The following is a 25,162-nucleotide window of genomic DNA, read 5'->3' as shown; positions in this document are numbered from 1 at the left end:
CACTGAAATTCTGACACCTGTTTCTTCTTCACTCTATGTCCTCTTACCTACCTCGGTTACTTTACTGCCTCGGTGACTGACCCATCCTCCACCTGCCCAGTTCCATCCTAAACCTCATCACACGGATCTGCCTCATGTGAAAAATATTTAACTCTCATATTCCTCTCTTTGACTCTTCCAGCTCTCAGACTCTCGATGTAACTATACCCGGTACTAAACCATAAAGATTTCCGTTCCTTGATCCCTCAATCTTCTCATAACCTCTCACTGTCTCCTCGGCTCACTTACACCCCTACCCTGCTAGATGCACGGTGGATCCCTTGGACCACACCTCACCAATAACCACACATCCAGGCATCCCTATGGCTTTATCACACATGCCTGGCAAAACTCCACTCTAGATCCACAATTCACATTCTCCTTTCTAAAATAGGAGCTGCTAATAGCTGCTGGGGGTGGGGATGCGGATGGGGGGAAATCACACAGCCATGTGGATTGATATCCCTTAAATTCGTAACTTCCTATTTTTGTTAGGTCCGCAATGCCGCTGAACAAACTTTCTTTCCCTCTCCCATTGCTTCCGATGGCCGATCCAAATCTTCGTTACTTTCTTTAAGCTCCCACCCAACCTTCAACTTACTCCCAAGCAAACAACTTTTCCTCCAATTTCTTCATAAAAACAGAAGCTATCAGGACTGAAAAGCCTTAACTTCCTGTCCTCCCTAACCTAGGAAGCTGGTACCTCAACCACCATCCTTACCACCTTCCTTTAAATCTCAGAAGCTGAGGACTTCTGCCTCTAGCTCAAGTTCAATCTCTCCACCTGTGCTGCTGATCCTATCCTACACCATGTCCTCTAAAACCCCGCTACTCAAAGTGCAATCCCCATCCAGCAGCAGTGGCATCGCCTGGAGGCTTATTGGAAATGCATAATCTCAGTCCCACCCACAGCTACTGAAGCAGCTTCTTCATTTTGACACATCCCCAAGTGATGCGCATTCACACTAAAGTTTGAGAAACAATGCTCTCAAACTCTGCCCTTGAGCAGCAATCTCTCCCTAAAAATAACCACATAAACCCTGATCTAGAGTAGGGGGTCAGCAAACTTTTCCTGTAAAGGACCAGACTATAAATATTGTAGCCACTGTAGTGCAAAAGCAGTCATAGACAATATGTAGACAAATGGGCATGCCTGTGTTTCAATAAAACTTTATTTATAAAAACAGGAAGTGAGCAGAATTTGACCTACAGACCATAGTTTGCTGGCCCCTGACTAGAGTACAGACACTGGGCTGATTTAGTACCCAATGGCAATTGTTCACCATTCCACCTAAATCTTCTGAAAGTGGTTGGAAAAGAACTGCATAAAGAATCAGAACATGGGGGGGTTCTAGCCCTGGCCTGACCACTCACTATAGTTATATAATCCTAGACAGTTGCTAAGCCTTCCTGAATTACCATTTCCTCATTTTTTAAAAGGATATAAGAATATCTGTCCTTGCCTTTCTCACAGATTTAAGGACAAATGAGGACATGTATGTGCCAATGTTTTGAAAATTAAAGTGTTATAGTTGTTAGTTCCTTTTGTGATTGCTTTTTTAATGATTCAGGATAAAGTAAGAATCTTTAAGAAGTTGCCTACTCCTCCCCAACAAGTGAAAGGTAAATTCAGTTTTTATGCAAGATCAGTCACATGCTCACAAGCCTCTTAAACACATGTCAAATTTATATCTTGGTTAATCCTGGATTGGCATCATTTTCATTAGGATTTCACTTAAAATAAGACAAACCAATTCCCGAATCAGCATATATTAAACAATAAATCAGATTGTTCATTGGGATTTTGGGAATTTAAAGGAAAAAAGAAGCCTGGCAATCCTTGGAAAAGAGCATTTCCAACTGCAGTACAATTGTGTTCTTCTCAGCAGACTCCCAAGACACTGCTAACCCACCAGTGAGGCACAGTAATGGCTTTTTCCTTTTCCTCTGATCACAACATATGTTATATTACTACCTAAATGACTGGTAGTAAAATTATTTACCAGTACACAGATGACTAAATTCTACTTCCAAATGCCTGAAATTTAGGAGGCAACAGCTCCAAAATGTCTCAAATCCAAGGACTGCATGACTTTGCAACATTCTAATCATTTGTAAAGCCTTCTCCACAAGCATACAGAGTAACGAGGTATTGAATACCATCAACTACCTGGTCCTTGGGACCTTTCTCTTATTTAGAGCCTGATAAGATAAAATAAAATGTGAGAAGATAAAGATGTTATTGTCTCCTGCCAGCTGTGTTGGTGGATGCCGAGCCAGAGTGAGCAGTAATTCCCAGGCCATCCTGGGAATACTCGGTCTTCCTTTCACAAATTGACACGGAGCTGAAATTGACTCAAACAAAGAAGTACATTACCTGCCCTGATATACACCTGATGAACCTGCTGCTGCTGCTTCTTTTTAATCCGAGAATATTGCTGCTTCAGCGCGTTGATATCTGTGGTCATGCGTTCCATCATCATACTGTTAAAAGCTGCGTGGTATTCACTTCGGCAGGAATTGATCGCTCCTGGACTCAGCTCCGCAATGTTATTGGATCTCAGATTCTGGTCCCCATTTGGTTCTATATTCCAAGGAATAGAAACAAGGAGACAGTATCACTGGAGGAGAACGGGACTAACTGGGAATTGATTACACTATATAACCTGGGGTAGTATCTTAACCTCCAGGCAATTCTGAACCACAAAAAACATGTACAGTACAATTTGTCTAGTACTTGTTTTTATTTGGTCCTGAAAATATTTCTGCATTTTCTTATTAGGCTAACTGTGAGTCTGAAACGAGCTGTGTGGGTTCATTGTTTGATTTTATTACCCCTTTGTTCATCATATGGACATAAGGTCCGCTGTTTCCAGATAAAAATCACTGCCATTTTCTAAAATTCCCTTAGAAAAATATAACTCTAGCTGTCTAAAGTCAGGGTACAGATTTCCATATAACTGCATGAGGATTTACAAGGTTCCATATAACTAACTACATGAGGACTCACAACTATAAATTTGTAAATTTTACACTGTAGGGTTTAGTCAGTCATTAAAAGTGAGTTTTTCTTAAGTTAAAAACAGCAAGACAGGGGCTTCCCTGGTGGTGCAGTGGTTGAGAATCTGCCTGCCAATGCAGGGGACACGGGTTCGAGCCCTGGTCTGGGAAGATCCCACATGCTGCAGAGCAACTAGACCCGTGAGCCACAACTACTGAGCCTGCGCGTCTGGAGCCTGTGCTCCGCAACAAGAGAGGCCGCAACAGTGAGAGGCCTGCGCACCGCGATGAAGAGTGGCCCCCACTCGCCGCAACTAGAGAAAGCCCTTGCACAGAAACGAAGACCCAACACAGCCATAAATAAATTAATTAATTAATTAAATAAAAAAAAAAACCAGCAAGACATTCTATAAGATTATCAAGACTTTAGATCATGGTATCACTAGAAATGAATGTTTTTATTCATTTAACAAGCATTTCCTGACTGTCTACTATGTGTGTTATGTCTGATATGGTTTTTGCTCCTGTTAACACCAACAACTAGTAGATTTATCCCTTAAATAAATTTGAGATTACCTCCAAGAAACAGAAATAAGTACAGTGTGAAAATACACTCACATGCCACACAGGTAAACAGGGGATAAAATGAGGCTTTTCTAACACGATATGTAAAACTTGCCTGGGGACAAGCTTAAAAAAAAAGATTAGTAGGGGATTTCAAGTATCCTAACATCTGCTGAAAGTGTTACTCAGATAAAGACTGAACATCTGGTAAACTTTCTTTTTTATTGAAAATACTTCTCTAAGGAGAAGAAAATTAAAAGAGGACCTCTAATCTAACTAAAGTAAAACCAACAAGAAAGACTAAGGATGAAATTTAGGTGAAAATGACCATGTCATCCCAGAGCCTATAATTGCACAGAAAGAATAACAGGGGGGGAAAAATGGAACATAGACCCAGATGACAGAAAGCAGATTCAAAAACGTTAGAGTTAAAATACTTATTGATCCCATGGCTAGAAACCAAAAGCTAAAAATCAGGCAACTAAAGAGGAGATAGAAACCATTACAAAACCAATAGAACTCTTGTTGAGTTCAGATTTTTTAAAGTCATTTAAAAAGATGACGGGGGGCTTCCCTGGTGGCGCAGTGGTTGAGAGTCTGCCTGCCAACGCAGGGGACACGGGTTCGAGCCCTGGTCTGGGAAGATCCCGCATGCCACGGAGCAGCTGGGCCCGTGAGCCACAATTGCTGAGCCTGCGCGTCTGGAGCCTGTGCTCCACAACAAGAGAGGCCGCGATAGTGAGAGGTCCGCGCGCTGCGATGAAGAGTGGCCCCCGCTTGCCACAACTAGAGAAAGCCCTTGAACAGAAACGAAGACCCAACACAGCCATAAATAAATTAATCAATTAAAAAAAAAAAAAAAAAAGATGACAGGGGAGTACATACCAAGAACACACACACAAAATGACATGAACCGAACATTAAGCAGGTTAAAACTCAAAACAAGCTAAGGCTTGCAGAACATACTCAAAACTACCACGACCAAAACAACAACAACAAAACAAACAAACAAAAAGGAAGCCTTCTAAGCAAGAGGAACAAAAACAAGAAAATAGCCCCATGACTTTGAGAAGGCAGTATAAAGCTAGCAGATGGCAAAGAGAATGCAGAGGTGCCTGACATCTTTTGTTTCTGTCCTCTTTCAGCAAGGAGGATGGTCTTCAAACTAGAATAAATGTCATAAAGGAAGAGCTGCCACCAAAGATAGGAAAGATCATAGTGGGGGAAGCACGAACTGCTTCAAAAGAGTTCATTACACGAATAATATCCAATCTATTTTCTGCAAGAAAAAAACAAACATAGCATGACATTCAATTCAGAGCACCACTTTTTAAGAGGGATACTATCAAACTGCAGGACATTTAGAGGTGAATTTATAGAACATTAAAAGTTCTGGAAGACGTATCTTTGAGAAATTCTGAATTTGGACCATGAAGAAACTTTTGGGGGCCGTGATGACTGTCGTCAAGATTCAAAGGAGACATCCAGCAAGAGGGAGCAGACTTGTTCTGTTTAGTTCTGAAGAGAATAACTACTAATAGAACTAGTAAGTGGAGTTTATCTCTTCAAAACTAGAAACCCTGGGCTAAGCAGAGGAATTAGCAGAATGTCTTATGAGATAATGAGTTTCTGGTCACTGAAATTCAAGTAGAGGTACCATAATATTTTGGCTTTAGAGAGTATTTCTATAGTGGAAAAGAAGCCAGTCTATAATGAATTCAATTTAACTCAAACAGAATGTAGTAAGCATCTATTATATGCCAGGCTCGGTGCTAAGGAACTGAGCACACAACGTTAAATCAGACAAGTGGGAGGCAAAACGAATCATAAAGAAAAAGAAATATGTATTATGCATGTAACACATAACAGAGAGATCCTCCTAAATGATAAAGTAACAGAGAAGTTACTTTTTTTTTTTTTAACATGATGATCCATTCATTCATTTATTTATTTATCTATTTATCTATGGCTGTGTTGGGTCTTCGCCTCTGCACGAGGGCTTTCTCCAGCTACGGCAAGCGGGGGCCACTCCTCATCGCAGTGCGCCGACCTCACACTATCACGGCCTCTCACTATCGCGGCCTCTCCTGCCGCGGAGCACAAGCTCCAGACGCGCAGGTTCAGCAATTGTGGCTCACAGGTCCGGCCGCTCCGTGGCATGCGGGATCTTCCCAGACCAGGGCTCGAACCCGCATCCCCCGCACTGGCAGGCAGACTCCCAACCACTGCACCACCAGGGAAGCCCCCACAGAAGTTACTTTTAATAGAGACCTTTAATAGTGGTAATCAGTGCAGGAAACAACAGGCATTTATAGGACACAATAATACTACCCTTGCTATAGTGAACCAACACATTGTGAGTATCTAATAGATGCCACCTCTTTACCTTTAACTTGCTTTTGGTACTTCTGCAGTTCAGGTGCCAGGAGCCCACTAAAAGGTCCGAGACACCCCACTGCATTAGCAATAGCATCTTCATCGTCTGGGTCATTCTCTTCATCGCTGTCTCTGACCTTACCACGTCGTCTTGGAAAACATAAAAGAAAAAGGAATATTTTTTTCAAAAAGTGGTATTATTTTTAAATAAGTAATACAGCCACATGACTTAAATGACATATATATAAATTATATACATTAATTTCTATAACATATTTATATTATATTTATATAATTATATATTATACTTATATAATTTATATATACATAAAGTCCATCTCCCATCCCTGTCCAACTTCTACCCTGTTCTTGCCCCACTTAATCCCCACAGGTGACCACTGTTACTAGTTTCTGATGTATTCTTCAGCTTCCTTATCAGTTAAATAAGCAAATATGACTATACAGTCTTACTTTTCTCCTCTTATTCATAAGTATTAGCATGCTATATATAAGTATACTCTCCTGCACCTTGCTTTTATTCACCTAAAAAAAAATCTCTCCATATTCACACAGAGCTTCCTCCTCATCCTTTTCTTAATGGCTGCACTGTACTGTATGTGTGTACTGTATTGTACGTATGTAGCCCACGTTATAGAACCAGGCTGCTAAATGATGCACACTCAAGTGGTTTCCAATATTAAACTATTATAAACAACACTGCAATAAATAACCTTATATATACTGTGTTTTGCATGTGTACAAATATATTTGTTGGATAATTCAGAAAGGTAGAATTGCTGGGTCAAAGGATATATGCAATAGTAATTTGGGGAAATACGCTCAAATTGCCTGCCCCAAATCCCATGGTAATTAACCTCTCATGAGCAAAGTGTAAGTGTGCCTGTTTCCCTATAGCCTTATCAACAGAGAACACATCAACCTTTTGAATTTTTGTCAACCTGATAGGTGAAAAAAACAGAATCTCAATCTTGCTTTAAGCTGCATTTCTCTTAGTCCAAGTGAAGTTGCCTTTTATGTAAACTGCCTATTCCCATACTTTCATCATTTTTCAGATGGTGGTCATTTTCTTATTGACTTCTAAGAACTTTATATATGAGAGGAATCAGTTACAAATATTTTTTCACAAATATTTTTGTGTCTGCTTATGAAGGTTTTCTTTTGCTCTGTTTTGGTTTTAGTCATGCAGAAAATTATTTTTAAAGTACTTAATTTTTTTTCCTTTATTGTTTTTTTTGAGTCAGTTATTAAGGCCTTCCCAATTCCAAAGAACTAAAGATATCCTTCCACATTTTCTTCTGCTTATTATTTCAGTTTTTTCCATTTAACTGTCTCATCTCTATGGAGTTTATCCTGATGTATGGTATAAAGTATGACTCTAACTTTATTTCTTTCCAGATTGAGTCTCATTGGCCCAGCACCATTTACTAAATAGTATATCTTTTCAGTGTTGATTTACATTTTCATATATTAAATTCCTGTGTGTGTGTGTGTATGTATATATATATATTTGTCAATTTCTGGTCTAAACTAGCTCATCTGCCTACACTTTTTTGAATCTACCCTTTTTTAATTACTGAGATTTTTAATATTTGATATTTTTAAATAAGTTGTGGGGTCGCTAAATATCCCTTTAGTTTATGTTCCAACCTTCTTTGGAAAGTACACTTTCAAAAATCTCCCACTTGAATTTAAATCAAAACTTTTGGGAAAGAGATATTCAGATTTTAAGCACCAAACTACTTCAAATGTATTTCTGGGGTTTAACAAATATTAATAACAAATTAAGGTATTAAGTCTTCCATCATGAAAACAACAAGGAAAAAAAAAAAGGACCTTACCCAGAAACTGAGGTGGGCTTAATTGTGGCTGGGAATGGTGTAATGTTGTAGGTGTATTTTTCCCTCAGCTCTGCCAACTGTGGAAAAGGGAATGGAGCCATAGAATACACAGTCTGGAAAACAAGAACAAAAATGCCAAGTCTGAACTGGTGGCCTTAAACAACTCTTACCAATCCTGCAAAGACATTAAAGTTCTATGATTTGGGCGTGAAGAGGTAGATACTGCTCCTTACACAGCAGGTGGAGAGAATATACTTCAATATCGTTTTAGAGAAAGACAAAAGAATACTGATATTATAAAAAAAAAAAAAAAAAAAGAATACTGATAAAACAACAGCTAGTCCCCAAATCAACCCAGCTGGGACTGGGCACTCCAACTGGTGAACATGGGTGGGCAAATGGGGACAGTCTGACGTTCTCTTGCTCATTTGATAGATGGGTTAATTCAGAAATTCACAGCTCCCTATTACTTCTTTCACAGTGAACCCATCAATCTTCTTCATATGTACCACTTGTTTTTCAAACCTTTGCTTGATGATCGTTATAGGCATTAAATGTCAGCCTTCCGGATACAATTACGTCTGGGGGACAATCTTGTGATCACCTGCAAGCTTTCTCCAAAGATACCACCTTTTCAAATGTCTGTGAATCAGTTCTAGGTGAAAATTGTTAACTGTTATTTTTAAAGAAAAAAGAAAAAAAGTGACAGGGTGTAAAGCATAGGCTGTTAAAAATCTATAAATAAAAAATGGGAAAAGCACCTGTGCTTCCTCCAGGATTTTAAGATTATATACCATTCTACCAGCAGGAGGAAAATCATCTTGTTTGTTCTCTTAATTTTATGAAAAATTTAACTGCTCCAAACATATTTCTTCAATCTTTCAGGTTCTTATTCACCAGAAAATGTGTATTAACCACATTAACTTTCATTTCTTCCAGGAAGCCATTCAAATGTCCTGATAACACTTTTCTAGGACAATATTTTGAAGTGGTATTTTTCATTTCAGCAGGACTGTTTTCCTGAAGGCTTAGGAGATGTCTAATATCTGCACAGGTAGGAAAAGGAGGGCTCTGAAAGGGGCTTCCTAGCACTGCAGCCTCACCCCATAACTCAGAGCCACCACCAGGACAGTCCACCGTAATTTCGATTCTAAACAGTCTGCACATCTGACTGTCCCCAAACTTCTGTGGTATCCGCTTATACCTTAGTGTAACATCTCAAGATTCCAAACAAGGAAGTGTTGACTAAAATTCCTTCCCTTTGATTCTCCATTGCTTATTATGCAAAGTTACACAGTTTATTGGGACCACAAAAGTCATCTCCAAGTCATATTATCTCACACATACTTGATTACAGACAGTCCCTGACTTACAATGGTTCAACTTAAATGATTTTTTCCACTTTACGAAGGTGCAAAAGTGATACACATTCAGTAGAAACCCTTCTTCGAATTTAGAATTTGGAACTTTTCCTGGGTTTACGATACGCCATAGGTCCTCTCTCGTGATGCTGGGCAAGGCAGCTCCCCATCAGCCACGTGATCACGAGGGGAAACAACCAATACATTTACAACCATTCTGGACCCAGACAACCGTTCTGTTTTTCACTTGCAGTTCAGTGTGCAATAAATTACATGAGTCATTCAACTCTTCATTATAAAATAGGCTTCGTGTCAGATGATTTTGCCCAACTGCAGGCTAATGTAAGTGTTCTGGGCACGTTTAAGGCAGGCCAGGCTGAGCTGTGATGTTTGGTAGGTTAGGTATATTAAATGCATTTTCAACTTATGAAGGGTTTATCTGGATGTAACCCCATCGTAAGTCCAGGAAGATCTGTGTACCCAAAAGGCTGAGAAGCAGTACAAATTTACTAATAGTGAACTGTTCCCCACTGGGAAGAAGCAGAAGGCACCCTGTGGTTCCCACTAGTCTGGAGTGTGAGACTAAGCTGGTTCCCAACCACTCCAGGCCTCCTTTTTCTCATCTGAAAAAATGAAGGCATGGAACTCAGGATGCTGGTTACCTCTGAGAGGAGAGGGGGTGGCGGGATCAGAGAGAAGGGTATGAGGGTGTCCACCTGTGTTGTTAATGTTTTATTTAAGTTGGGTCGTAGGTGTGTAAGTTTTGTTATATTATTTTAATACATTCTGTATGCCTGAAATACGTCATATAATTTCATTAATAACATGGTCAGAGTACACTCTGACATTTTTTGATCCCACAGAGTTTACCAGCAGCTCATGGCCCGAGAAGCTGCTTTACTGCCAGTATGGAATTCTTCCCTCCTTGCTCCTGTGACCTGTCTTAACTCCACATACCCTTTTGAGGGAAATGGAGAGATGTGAAAACCTCAGCACCCCAGCTTTAAGTCCAGAGCATGGCACCTCTACTTGGGCCTCAGTACAACAGCGTCAGTCTCTGACACATCAAATGTTGGTCCCACTGCTGGGCCAAGAGTCAGCCTGTCCCTCACTCATGAGATTTTTCTTCCTTAACAATTTAGAAACCTGGTTCAGATTTCAAGAAACCCATACCATGCAATGAATAGCACGGTGACTATAGTTAATGATACTATATTGCGTATTTGAAAGTTGCTAAGAGAGTAGATCTTAAAAGTTCTCATCACAAGAAAAAAAAATTGTAACTGTGTGTGGTGATGGGTGTTGACGGGACTTATTGTGATCATTTCACAATATATACAAATATCGAATCATTATGTTGTATACCTGAAACTAATGTAATGTTATATGCCAATCATATCTCAATAAAAGAGAAACCCACACCATCTGGATTCAAGTTTAAAAGATGAAATTATTAATGCTAGGAATTTCAAAATTCTCTACAAACAAAGTAAGATGTCTCATTGGAGACAATTAGTGGGATGTCTAGCTGAAGATTCACTTGTGTTTTATTTTTGCCAGTTTTATTAAAAGTTATCAGAAAACTCCTTTGTCCAGCCTCATGAAGGAAGTGTATAAGAAAAGAAAGGGCTAATAAGGACCTACTGTATAGCATGGGAAACTCTACTCAATACTCTGTAATGGCCTATATGGGAAAAGAATCCAAAAAAGAGTGGATATATGTATATGTATAACAGATTCACTTTGCTGTACACCTGAAACTAACACAACACTGTAAATAAACTATACTCCAATAAATATTAAAAGAAAAAAAAGAAAGAAAGGGAAGTACATCTTGCCCCTACTCTGTCCCATCCTGCTCCAGGGTAAATAGTCTGGGGTCTTACCAAGCTCCTTCAAGGGCGACTCAGCTAAAGACATTGGACCAAAAAGAACACTGGCTCCACTGAGCTGCATTCTCTATTCCTGGTCTTTCTTTCTCTATAATTTACTTTTAGTTAGCCCTTCAAAGCATACATCGGTGTTCCTGAAACAAATGTGCTTATAGTACTTTGCCTATATTCACTCACTTATTTAAAGGTCTCACATGTCGGCAGGCATGTTTATCCCATGAAGGTACACCACACACACGACCACAGTCCTCAGGATACCTGAGAAGCTGTAGATTTCCAACTGTGTAAATCAGAGATTTACAACAGATTTCAAGAAAGGAATTTTACTAATCATCTTAGAGCCAAAGTATAGTACATGAATAGGGTCTTAGGGTTAGAAAGAAATTTAAACATAATTTAGTTCAACCTCCCTCCCAAGCAGGAGTTCCCTCTAAAGCATCTCCAACAGATGGTCATAAAGGCATCGCTTAATCACTTTCAGTTACGGGCACACACAATTCTGCAAGGCAGACGGTTTCATTTTTGGCAGCACTAATTAATCAAACAGTAACCTTCTACTGGACAAGCATTCACATCCATGTAATTTCTACTTCATCACTGATAGAAAAAAGGGAACAGTCCAAGGGCAGGTCCTGCCTCATGGCACATGAAAGCTCCCCGCAGGTAACAGTAAATTATTGACAACCACTTTGGGCTAGGTTTTCCTAAGCACCTAAAACCCATCTAGTAAACAGCATCTAACTAACTTTTCTCTATATTACTCTTAAAGAATTCATGAGAGACTTTGTCAAAAGTCTTACTGAAATCCATATACATTTCATCAGCATTCTCCCAATATCTTTTTCTAACATTATTGTTTTTTTTAAATGGCCATTACTAGTAAAATAAAAGAGTGATGCAATTTGCAGGGAGAAAAAACCCAGTAGATTATTTTGCGTATGGCACCTAGAACTGAAAAAAATACGGAAGACCAAGCAGGGAGAACGTTTTCATCTCTTCAGCTCGGAAATAAAGATATTGTATGCAGTCCAAATTTTTCATCTGGAGTCATTTCAGGTTTGCTGACAGACTTAAAGTCTACCATAATTGGATCACAGCCATTGAATTAATTTTTTTTAAGAGTACAGAAAAGAGAGTGCTTGGAATGACATTCAGCATTTCTCTCCTTAATACTCTACAATGTCTAGGAAAACCAACAAGCCTATTTACTGCCCAAACTACCAACACACATTTAAATAGACATTTATATTTAGGCACTGCTGAAAAGGAACTATATTTCTCTTTTTCATTATTGACATGCTTTAAAAGAAACATGAAAACATAAATTGTACAAAATTAGGCTCAATTCATCTTCACCAGATGTTTTCCTCGGAAGGAGAAATGCTACTAAAATGGAATTCTAATCAATCAAGCCACAGCCTACATTTTTCCTTCCAGGATTCTCTTAAAGCAGAGTAAAGAAGGGGTGCTGGGGCTTCCCTGGTGGCGCAGTGGTTGAAAATCTGCCTGCCAATGCAGGGGACACGGGTTCGAGCCCTGGTCTGGGAAGATCCCACATGCCACGGAGCGGCTAGGCCCGTGAGCCACAACTACTGAGCCTGCGCGTCTGGAGCCTGTGCTCCGCAACAAGAGAGGCCGCGACAGTGAGAGGCCCGCGCACCGCGATGAAGAGTGGCCCCCGCTTGCCGCAACCAGAGAAAGCCCTCGCACAGAAACAAAGACCCAACACAGCCAAAAATAAATAAATAAATAATAAAAAAATAAAAATAAAAGGAATTCCTTTAAAAAAAAAAAAAAAAAGAAGGGGTGCTCCTTTCTCCTAATACTTAAGACTGGAAATTCCTAAAGGACAAAGATGGAGTATCTCAACATATCTATCATTCCTTCTGGCAATGTTTAAACTTTAGGTGAGATAAAACGTTGCTCATTCTTCTAAAAGGGATTTCAGCTTTTAGAAAGTCATGTTTTCAATAAGGTGGAAGCCCTGTGTTGGGTGGTGAGGAGAAGCACTTGGCCAGGTGTCGAGCTTGGGCCCCAGTCCTGGGTCTGCCACTAGACAACCTAAGAATATGGCAAGATGCTCACTCTCCATGTCTTAGTTTCTTCTCTGTAAAATGACAGAATTAGGTTAGTGGACCGTTAAGCTTCTTTCAAACCAGTGTTTGTCTAAGTGTCAGCTCAAAGCCACTTGCATCAGAACCACCCACAGGCCAAATATCTGCCTTTTAATTCACTCCTGACATGCTGCTTATACACAGTCAAGTTTGAAAACCACTGCCTCGAGTTCTAATGTTCCATAATTCTGTGTATGCATTGAGCAACCAGGTGGATTCTTAGCACTACATTAGATGTTATGGGGATACAGAGTAAAACAAGGCCCTTATCATTAAGGAACTTGCTAGATAAGATTAACATATTTGAAAAAATACCAAACAATATAAAATAATTTGTAATGAACATTAAGTCAATTGCTGACAATCTGAAGTACTGAAGGAGTAGGGAAGAGGTATCATCAACGAGGGCTGAGATGACAGAGCCTGAGGGGAGGGGAGAACAGACTGAGTGGGATCCGGTAGACAGAAAGGATTTGCCCAGATGGGGTGTCAGAGGGAACCACAAGCCCTGTCATGGGGATGAGCAGGGCCCACAGAGGACTGGGTGGGGACAGAGCTATGGCCAGTGCAATAGGTCCTGGCTGTGAAGTAGTGGGGAGCGCCTCTGCATAGGTAAGAAATGGGGCAACCACAGAATACCTCCAATGCAACCAGTGTGAAGACAAATCCACCTTCCTCCCCCCGTGAACTTTCCCTCTTCTTCCTAAGCCAGAAACCTGGGGGCTGTCCTTGGCTCTCCCTGTCTTTCTCCCTCACCCCATGTCCACTTCCCACGGCCAAGTCCTGTCAACTTCATCTTCTAAGTACTGCCTCTGTTCCATTCTTCCTTCTACCCTTCCCTGCCTCCCCACGGTGACCCCATCAAGTCCACCCTTCACAGAGCTGCCCCTGTAGTCGACATCAGACACAACTGAGACCACTTCCCTCTTCTTCGTAAAACCTCTCAGGCCCACAGCGCTTCTTCTTCCCTTTCCAAAGGTTCCACAGAGGCCCAAGAACTCCAGCAAGCAAAACCTCACAACCATTGACCTCCAGGATCAAGTCCACACTCCTTACCATGGGTTGCGGTCTCCCACGAGCCATCCCTGTATACCAAACTCCTGTAGCTTCCTTCCCACACCATAAAGGTTTACATTGCCAATGCCTTGGCTCATGCTGTTCCCTCAGCCATGAACTGCCTCTCTGCTCTGCACCACTGCCTCAAACATATATACCCACACACCCCACACACCCCACACGTGCATGCACCCATGCACACACACACACAGACACACACACACGCACACACACAGCCCGACCTACTCCTATCCATCTTTAAAGGTAAAACCAGATATTAATTCCCTCAAGAAAGCCTTCTGACAGAGAGAGATGCTCAATTAATATTTGGAGAAGTTAATACAGGGCCTAGAAAACTAGGCCGAAACATTTTATTTACTGCAGTTAATAACATGGAAGCACAGAAGGTTTTATGAAGAACAATAAAATGACCAAAGCAGTAAGTGTGGACGAATGCTCTGTGAGCAAAGTGAGGACTGTATTAGGGCAGAGGGACCCTAGAAGGAGGGCCATCATCTCCGAGTATGGTTTAATTCAGCAAACATTTACTGAGAAAGAGAAGGCAGAAAACTAGTTGCAAATTCTCAACAGATATTTGCTTAATGAATTAATACATTTACTGTGCAGCACCAGTAAAAGGCAAAGTGCTCTGTGTTATGAGCAAAGCACAGCCCCTGTCCTCAAGGAACTTACAATATCACTGAAGAAATAAGATACAGCCTCAAATCAAGGTAGAATGTAATGAAGGCTCACAAAAGAGGTACAAGGAAAATGTGGTGAGTCAAAGAAGGAGACGCTTTTAGTTGAGACTATCAGAACGTTTCACAAAGAAGATGGCATCTGAACTGGAACTTTCACAAGGAGGCAGGCCTGAAACACGTGAAGGGAGAAGAGAAAGAATGAACAGAGAGAGCAAAGGTTAGAGCAGCCATATTCCCAGGCATTTCTGGGAACACGGAAGACAGTGTGACTTGACTAGACGAGGTCAAGGGTCCAAAAGGGAGGAATAGGAACTATGGCTGAAAAGATGGTTTAATGCCAGACAGTCAAGAGCACCGGATGATAAGCTGAGAAATCCATGCTTTGTGTTGTAGGCAGTGAGTAGTCACTGTAGTTTCATGAGTGAGGGAGAAGGGATGAGATCTCACAGTTCCGCTTGGGGCATGTGAACCAGGCAATTCTGTAGGATGTAAAGGATCTCACATGTGGAAAATGCCAAGCTTGGACCTCACATCCACAACAATGTTCAATAAAAGGCACTTCCCTCTAAGACAGAGAATGAGCGATGAAGCAACAGCCCAGGATGTGTGAGAGGAGTTGAAATCAGAAAACAGAGGTCAGGGGCAGATAGAGCATTCCACCTCTGAGACAGACAGGAAGGAAGAAAGACCAGATGACAATGCAAAGAAAACATGAAATACAAAATATGAATGTTCAGGGAAGATACTGACCAGGTGGTCAGTATTCTCAATGAATCAGGCAGCTGTCTGCTAAAAGTGAGGGATTCTGAGAAAGAGCTGGAGGTACCAGGATACAAGCAAAGGAATGGAACCTCTTCACTTGACAAGTCCTAAATCAGGGCCTGAGTCTTTGTTTTCTAACCTGTTTACTGCGCTCCACCACCCAAAAATGACCGCAGGCATGGAACCCAACGTGAAAGTTGACACCAAGAAAAAAAAAAGGAGAGAGAAACCACAGAGAAAGAAGGAACTAAGGCCCAAGGACGACCTTGGACAAGACCAACTGTTAGTCAGTGGGCAGGAGGAAGGAAGAACTAGGAAGAGAAGCAGTGGTCAGAAGCGGGAGGAGACTGCAGAAAAATCATGTTATAGAGCTTAACGGAAGAGAGCGTGTTCACAAATCCGCTATCTCTTCTATGCTCACTGCCAATTTTAATGATTTGGCGAATGTAATCTTGAGATACAGCAACATGCCAGAAAAATGACAAAACCCTTCAAGTCTTCCATTTTGAAATTTATGATTCATATGTAATAACATGAGTTGCAAATGTGGGCAAAACAAATAAACCAAAATGCTGATTAGAATAATCTCCTTTGGGCTTCCCTGGTGGCGCAGTGGTTTAGAGTCCGCCTGCCAATGCAGGGGACACGGGTTCGGGCCCTGGTCTGGGAAGATCCCACATGCCGCGGAGCAACTGGGCCCGTGAGCCACAACTACTGAGCCTGCGCGTCTGGAGCCTGTGCTCCGCAACAAGAGAGGCCTGCGCACTGCGATGAAGAGTGGCCCCCGCTTGCCACAACTAGAGAAAGCCCTCACACAGAAGCGAAGACCCAACACAGCCAAAAATTAATAATAAATTAATTAATTTAAAAAAAATGTACTTAAAAAAAAAAATTAAGAATAATCTCCTTTTTTATCCTCAATAATCCCTTCCCAGAAATAATTATTTCTCCCCACAAGTCTCCCTTTACGGCTAAGAATCAGATTCAGAACAAACACCTGGTGATGTGGGGGTGAGGGAGGAGGTCTGGTGGTTTTTTGGTTTGTTTTTGTATTGCACGTTATGATTTTTAAGCAACACAGTTGGAACGAAAGCCGTAACAAATATCCATTTCTTCCTTCCTCTTGTGACACAGTTAGATTCTTAACAAATTATATATAGACTCTTGGTCATTTGAAAAACTACATCTGAGGGCTGGGCAAATACATTTCCCAAGACCGCTGCTCTGGCACTGCTTGTTCCCACGGTACCAGGGTCCCCCGAGCCAAGGGGGGTGGCACTGCCCACTCACCTGCATGAGTTCATGGCTCTCCAGAAGATCATTCTCCAGCATCTCCTGGGTAAGGCGCCCCATGGTGCTATAGAATTCATCTGCTGTTTCACAACATTCTATCTGCCTAGATAAAGGACAGATAAAGGAACTGTTTAGGATACCCACGCTATCAGGTACATGCTGCAGGCACAACAAGATATGTTTTCTCTTGCCATCAAATCGACCAAGTTAGCAACCAACAAAAATCAAAATCCTATGATACACTCACAGTACAGCCTGTTTCAGGCAGAGAAAAGATTTAAAAAATTCGAAGGGCAATGTAAAGGTACTTATTCTAGGATGACTTCCCATCTTTGCTATGCTGCTCCCCTGACTCACAGCCCCACCTGTGGCATCTGTATTGTTTCCACGTGACACATTCTACACATCAGAATACCCATCACTGATCAGAAATTATAACCAGGAAATCGGGTGCCCAAGTACAATTATTCCCTAGAGGGAATCTGTTTCTCTGGATCTTCAAACTGCAGTGGCATCGACAGACTGAAACCAAACCACAGTAGAAGTGAAGGATGAAATGTACAGAAACTTTATCTGCATATTCCATCAGTCCACAGGATATTTTCACAGGTAGTCTTTTCAGCCCTTCTCAGGACACTGCTGCTAGTGGGAAATCACACCCTGTTTCTTGTATTTGGTTCAACATGTAAATAAAGAATCTGTCACCTCCCATCCTGTGAGACAGGTGAGACTTTAATCCTTCTTCTAGAGGGGGAAAGAATAACCCAAAGTAAAGAGACCTGTGTATTTGTTTTATCTATTATGACCTTCTTTGTATAGCAGGATAACTCTATTTGCCCACCAATCATAAGACATGCTCTTTGGCATACACTAAGGTTAGGGGATTCCCATAGAGCCATCCAAAAACAATATGACGATGGGAAAATTCCATGCTCTGGAGTGCTGTTCAAATCCCACTGCCACAATCATGCAAATAAATAAATGAAATAAACGGCTGACGTGTTAATGAAAAATACCGAGTAGCATGTGGGCATAAATAAAGTGGTTAAGTTTATCCTGCGAGCGGCAGGAAGAGTGAGGAAGAGAAGTAATGCCTAAGATGAGTTTTGAAAAATATTCTGCAGGTTGACAAGGTGGAAAAAGCATCCCAAAGATGTGGATACAGGAGACAGAAGGCACTACCGGGGGGGAACTGCATGTAGGTCCCCACCACCAGCATGGGAGCGGCTGCATAGCTGGGGGCGCCAGGGAGAGCTGAGGGCAGAGAGGTGCAGAGAGCAGATCGCAAAGGCCTCCCCTGCCTGCTGAGCCCCCACAGGACAAGAGTCACTGAAAGGCCTTTAATATGGAGTGTGGGAACAGACATGCCCTTGGCAAGGTTGCCCGGGAAGTGGCATGGTGAGTTCGGGGTACGATGGGGAGGCCAGGGAGGACAGTGCCAGGCATGAGGCAACGAGGGAGGGAACCAAGGCAGTCAGGTCAGAGAAGAAAGGACATGTGAAAGAGATGCCAGTGGGGCTAAGGAGATGGTCTACAGCTTACATGTTCCAAAAGTACCGCTGGTATGAGCAAAGGAGGAAATTTCACATTGCAGAAGCAGGGTGATGGGAAGGGTCCCATGGATAACCACACACAAGGCACATATGTTACTCAGGTACACATAAGCTGGAGATCACCTGCATACTGTTTACGATTTTTCCAATGGAAAGTTTGTGGACAAGATTACAGGCCCTGGAGTCTGACTGATTACAGTCAGAAAGATCCAGGATTAAGTCCCAGCTCCGCTACTCATTAGCTGTGGGACACTGAACTAGTCAATTAGCCTTCCTGGGGTAGTTTTCTCACTTGAAAAGACAGGGAGAATAACCCTGCCTACTTCACAGGGTTGTGGGGAGAATCAAATGAGATGATGTGTTTAAACTTCCTAACACAGTGACAGCACTGCAGGTACTTGATGTTGTATACATGTTGGTTGCCTCTCCTTTCGTTTAACAAGCTGCACGCTCAAAACATGTATAATTATAATCAGCAAAGACTATGAAACATTTAAAATTCTACCAGTCTGATTCATAGATCCCTGAACTTCATAAACAGGAGCCATTTGTAAGCAATAGATTCACATTATTAAAAGCACAGATTATAGAGCCAAGGTACCTAGGTTCAAAATCAGGCCTTTCCACTTACTAACTGGGTGATTTGGGGCAATTTACTTAACTTCTCTGTGCCTCAGTGCCCACATCTATAAAATGGGGATGATAACAGTACCTACCTCATAGGATGATGGTGAGGACTAAATGAGTTAATTTTACATCTAGAGTGCTTAGAACCATGCCTGTCCATTGCAAGCACTCCAGGAATATTGGATTTTAAGTGTAGCTATTATTATTTCAACAGTGTGCCATCCTTGGGATGACCATATGAATAAATTCTGATCCTACAGATAATGGATAGATGGGAATAAAATGAGAACCACCTCTTTTCCTCCTGCCCCATAATTAAGAACTAACAAAAAGGGGACCCTAACTGACTCAGCATACAGTAAAGTGCTTTAGCATTTTAATCCCGTAAGCTAATTACTCAGTAACTATCACGCCAGTTAGAGTGTGATAGTGTTTGATAGAGAAATTATCAAAGCTCAAAGAGTTTACGAGGTGTAGAGTGGGTTGGAAATATGTGACTGCAGAAAGAGGTAGACATTGGAAGAAAGTAATCAGATAAGTAAATAGCACAACAAACCCCGCACAGATGAATTTATTTGCCTAGCTGAAAAGCTGTGTACAATAAAACAAAGGCAAAGGAGATAGCTATATGATATTTAAAAATACTTCCACACAACAATGATTTCTTTTAATCCCTGAATTGATAGTCAGTGGATCTTTCTTACAAAAAGTAAAAAATACTGCAAGTCTCCGAGGAAACAAGTTGTCATAGATAAAAAGGCTACTGAAAAAGTTTTTGATCTGTGTCGTCTATGGGTACCCACTCAAGTCATTTACAGCTCTAGGAAAGAAACATTAAAAACTTCTCTGCAAAAAAAAAAAAAACAAAAAACTTCTCTGCATCTTCAAGTGGTACATATATACAATGGAATATTACTCAGCCATAAAAAGAAATGAGGGGCTTCCCTGGTGGCACAGTGGTTGGGAGTCTGCCTGCCAATGCAGGGGACATGGGTTCGAGCCCTGGTCTGGGAAGATCCCACATGCCGCGGAGCGACTGGGCCCGTGAGCCACAACTACTGAGCCTGCGCGTCTAGAGCCTGTGCTCCGCAACAAGAGAGGCCGCGATAGTGAGAGGCCCGCGCACCGCGATGAAGAGTGGCCCCCACTCGCCGCAACTGGAGAAAGCCCTCGCACAGAAACGAAGACCCAACACAGCCATAAATAAATAAATAAAGTTAAAAAAAAAAAAAAGTTACTGTCTGACAATCCCAGCCTCCTTCTTAAAAAAAAAAAAAAAAAAAAGAAATGAAATTGAGTTATTTGTAATGAGGTGGATGGACCTAGAGTCTGTCATACAGAGTGAAGTAAGTCAGAAAGAGAAAAACAAATACCGTATGCTAACGCATATATATGGAAACTTAAAAAAAAAAATGGTACTGATGAACCTAGTGGCAGGGCAGAAATAAAGACGTAGACATAGAAAATGGACTTGAGGACATGGTGGTGGGAGGGGGAAGCTGGGGCAAAGTGAGAGTAGCATCAACATATATACACTACCAAATGTAAAATAGACAGCTAGTGGGAAGCAGCAGCATAGCACAGGGAGATCAGCTCAGTGCTTTGTGACCACCTAGAGGGGTGGGATAGGGAGGGTGGGAGGGAGGCTCAAGAGGGAGGGGATATGGGGATATATGTATACATAGAGCTGATTCACTTTGTTGTACAACAGAAACTAACACAGCATTGTGAAGCAATTATACTCCAATAAAATTTTTTTTAAAAACTCCTCTGCATCTTCAGTTAACTGCAACAACTTCATCCTGATGTCTCTTCCATTACCCAAAAGGCAGAATTTTAATGTAATAGTCATAATACATTAGAGATAGGTGAAAATACCCTAGTTTTTTCAGCTCTGCTACTAGACAAGAATGTAAGTAAAATCTGTTTAGTAGTAATAGATTTCAAAATAGAATTAACTCTTGATGAAATGAAATAAGTTCTACTGTTGACTAGGTACCAAGCACCATGCTAGATACCCTTATACATATTATCTCATTTAATTTTTTTTTTAAAGATTTATTTATTTTTTTATTGATTGATTGATTGCTATGTTGGGTCTTCGTTTCTGTGCGAGGGCTTTCTCTAGTTGCGGCGAGTGGGGGCCACTCTTCATCGCAGTGCGCGGGCCTCTCACTATCGTGGCCTCTCTTGTTGCGGAGCACAGGCTCCAGACGCGCAGGCTCAGTAGTTGTGGCTCACGGGCCTAGTTGCTCCGCGGCATGTGGGATCTTCCCAGACCAGGGCGCGAACCCGTGTCCCCTGCATTAGCAGGCAGATTCTCAACAACTGCGCCACCAGGGAAGCCCTTATCTCATTTAATTTTATCACAGCTCACAAAATAAATTATAAAGATTCAAACATAAGCCAAATTGCAGTCTTAACCAACAAACCTACCCAGTCCTCTCCAGATCTGCCTGTTCCTCTTCCACCTAAGTCCCTTTCCCTCTCCCCAACCAGTGTCAGGAAAGATGCCGACAGCTCGGACCAGGCAGGACACCAGCACTGAGGAGGAGGAGACCTACAGGCCTGAAACAGCTTGCCTCCTTCAGTAAAATGGATTCTCTCTGCCCCCCACATTCACAGAAGAGCCAGCTGACAGTTCAGAAGGCAGAAGCAATTGCACCGAGTTCACAAGTTTCTCTCCTCCTCAAACCTAAATATCAATCCTTTACTTGTTAGAGCACAAAAATGGTGTAAGGCCCTCAACACGACAGAAAAGAACAGCAGCGGGAAATCACTTACTCTCCCAGTTTTGCCCAGATAGCCAGCGACACCCTTAGGATGATTTCCGAACCTTCAAAGAAGACTGAATCCCAAATCTTTAAAACCGTATGGTTAGGGAGGCACGTAGCGAAGAGAGTCAGAAACCACTGCATCGTGAAGACATTCGTAAGTGGGGGCTCATATCCACCTGAAATAAAACAAACACTCTACATCTCTCCAGAATCGACAACTTGTAAGATGTAAAAATACCCTCTTTCAGTCTCCCATGTCCACCCAAATATGTTATTTCCTGACTGATTTCTTTATATCTCTAAATTCTGGTTCCTTCCGCTTTTTGTCCTTCCTTTTTTTTGGAAGAACATAGGTGTGTTTAATAAAAATCTCAATAATATGAACTTCACAGATTCTTCGTGATATTTCAGAAATCTTAACCTAAAATTTAATTTGGCTCTACCTATTGTGGGGTGCTGAAAATTAAGAAGGATGTTTTCCTTACCGAAAACAGGATAAAAAGAAAGGATTTTAACCTCTCAAAAGTAAAAGCTGATTTTCAAAACCTCCTAAAGCCTACCTTTATTCAAATGCTGCCAATAAAAATAAAATTGCTCATTAGCAGTTACTTGTCTACTTCTTGATTTATACATAGTTCTCAGACCACAATGGAATTAAACCAGAAATCAGTAACAGAAATAAAGCTGGAAAATCCCAAAATACTCGGAGATCAAGCAAAGTGAAATTTTACAATATTTTTAACTAAACTATACCCAGTTTTAAAGACCTGGGATCCAGCTCACTTTGAAGTTTCTGGATTCACTAAAAAAAGAGTCCCCTCTGATTTCCTGTGATCACATAAGCGTGTATTTTAATGAAATATAAAAATTTAGATATTTAGACTAATTATCCCTCCAAATTACAGTCAGAAGGTGCATTTACCCAAGTACAAGCAAAACAAGATCTGTTCTCCTGCACTCATTTTCTTGCTTCTTACCTATGAACAAAGGAATATCTTTGTTCAGAGACTAGAATCTGAGGTCACCACTTAAGCAAGTACAGGGCACTTGGGGGAAACATGGAGCCCAGTAAAAGTGTGTCTGACTCCAGGACAGAAAAGTTTGGTCTCTCTGGAAGCTTTATGAAATCCCCATCGGTTCACAAGTATACTGCACAGCCAAATTAAGTAAGATTGCTCAAACGAATTAGAAGAAAATGCTTAGAGATGCTTGGGTGTCACTAAAATTTCCAGTGTATTTTAATCATATATAGGGGTCCTCAAAATCCTTTCGTATTTTCCCAGATTTAAATGCATGGATCAGGAACTAGCAACCACTTAAAGGAAACATAGCAAACTTCTGACTATTCTATTTCTGGTATCCTGAGCACAGCCAGAGAAGAGCAAGCAGTGGGTATAATGACAGCTACGAGCTCAGGTACTTGGGAAACTGGACGAAGCCGGCTAGATGGAGGAGACTCAGAGCTGCTTGCAGAGCTGTCTCCATCATCGCCCCACTCAGCCCAGCCCATTCCTGCAGGGCTCAGGTTCTAAACAGAGGTCCAGAAGAGCCCTTCTCCAGCAAGAACAGGCCCATTCATCTCAAGTAAATCTAAATACCCTTCGCGTGAATGAATAAAAGGAGCTCAGTCCAAAGGACTGCTTTCACCTCCTACAACTTTATGAAAATACATATTCCACTCTCCATAACATCAATGGTTGAGGCAAAACCACAGTCTGTGCTAAGTTGTACCTGTAGCTCAGTTTTAAAGAACTCCTATAGTTTTGGTGCCAACTTAAAGCAGTTTAACTAGATGGCAAGACAAGGATACACTACTTTACCTAGAGTACAATATATACTTGGTGATCTGGTACTGGTGAAGTATTAGGTTCTTGACTGAGTTCCTAACCATAACCAGTTAGAGGTTCAACATTTGGCCCTCTGTTTTTTGTTCTTGGTTTTGTTTTTAGTTTTGTTTTTGTTCTCTAGAAATCTATTTCATTGCATTAAACTCTCACCAACAGAAATATCTGAAAATACGTATTTCCATTCAAGGTTTAGGCACTTACGTACAGTGGAACGACAGAAGTAAACTATTTTCAAAGGTAAAATAGCAATGTATCATCACTACCTCCACTTTCCTTGTTTGCAGTTTTCTGAAGAGTATCCAGGTGCTGAGATAATTCAGGGAGCTTCAGTCTCAAGAGGTCTCGGAAGACGGCCATATCCACAGACAGTGCCCGGAGATTGTTGACAAAATAGCTTTCAGGAAGTACCTTGTCAATAAGGTAAATCATAATCTGAAGAAAAAGATAAAGAATAAGATCGTTGGACTTCCCTGGTGGTGCAGTGGTTAAGAATCCGCCTGCCAATGCAGGGGACACGGTTCAAGCCCTGGTCCGGGAATATCCAACATGCCGCAGAACAACTAAGCCCGTGTGCCACAGCTACTGAGCCTGTGCTCTAGAGCCCGTGAGCCACAACTACTGAGCCCACGTGCCACAACTACTGAAGCCCACGCACCTAGAGCCCGTGCTCCGCAACAAGAGAAGCCTCCGCAATGAGAAGCCCGCGCACCCCAATGAAGAGTAGCTCCCACTCGCCTCAACCAGAGAAAAACCCGCGCACAGAAACAAAGACCCAACACAGCCAAAAATAAATAAATTTATTAAAAAAAAAAAAAGAATAAGATCGCTTCATATAGGCCACGGGGCAACCAAGCCTGTGCGCCACAAAAACTGAGCCTGCGCTCTAGAGCCCGCGAGCCACAACTACTAAAGCCCATGTGCCACAACTACAGAAGCCTGCGCGCCTAGAGCCTGCGCTCCGCAACAAGAGAAGCCATCGCAATGAGAAGCCCATGCACCACAACGAAGAGTAGCCCCTGCTAGCCGCAACTAGAGAAGGCCCGCATGCAGCAATGAAGACCCAAAGCAGCCTAAATAAATAAATAAATAAATAAATAAATAAATAAATAAATAAATAAATAAATAAATAAATAAAATAAATCTATTAAAAAAAAAAAGATTGCTTCATAAAAACCGGTATACTAATATATCCTAAATAGAACATATTCAAACAGGTAAAATGCAGTTAGCCAAAGCACACTATCCTTTACATGTGTCAGAACCAAATGTTCTGGATTTTCAAGGCTCCTCTTCCGCTGGGTAAGAAGCGGGTGGCATAATTGCCTAAGTACCTCAGACCCC

General features: G+C 41.5%; 1 protein-coding gene across 3 annotated transcripts in view; it reads right to left on the bottom strand.

The window, feature by feature from the left end:
* TBC1D30 (TBC1 domain family member 30) overlaps positions 1-25,162 on the bottom strand; it is an 88,715-nt gene that overhangs the window by 4,379 nt on the left and 59,174 nt on the right. For all 3 annotated transcript variants that reach the window (XM_036867391.1, XM_036867392.1, XM_036867393.1), the window contains 6 exons: positions 24,085-24,253; positions 21,982-22,150; positions 17,015-17,120; positions 7,839-7,951; positions 5,990-6,129; positions 2,417-2,623 (listed from right to left, as the gene is read on the bottom strand). In XM_036867391.1, coding sequence (XP_036723286.1) covers positions 2,417-2,623; positions 5,990-6,129; positions 7,839-7,951; positions 17,015-17,120; positions 21,982-22,150; positions 24,085-24,253 — 904 coding nt within the window. The remainder of the gene's footprint in view (positions 1-2,416; positions 2,624-5,989; positions 6,130-7,838; positions 7,952-17,014; positions 17,121-21,981; positions 22,151-24,084; positions 24,254-25,162) is intronic.

This window comes from Balaenoptera musculus, chromosome 10 (assembly GCF_009873245.2).
Source record: "Balaenoptera musculus isolate JJ_BM4_2016_0621 chromosome 10, mBalMus1.pri.v3, whole genome shotgun sequence".
Lineage (NCBI taxonomy): Eukaryota > Metazoa > Chordata > Mammalia > Artiodactyla > Balaenopteridae > Balaenoptera > Balaenoptera musculus.
The sequence above is the reverse complement of the archived record's forward strand: the minus strand, read 5'-3'. Positions and strand labels throughout refer to the sequence as shown.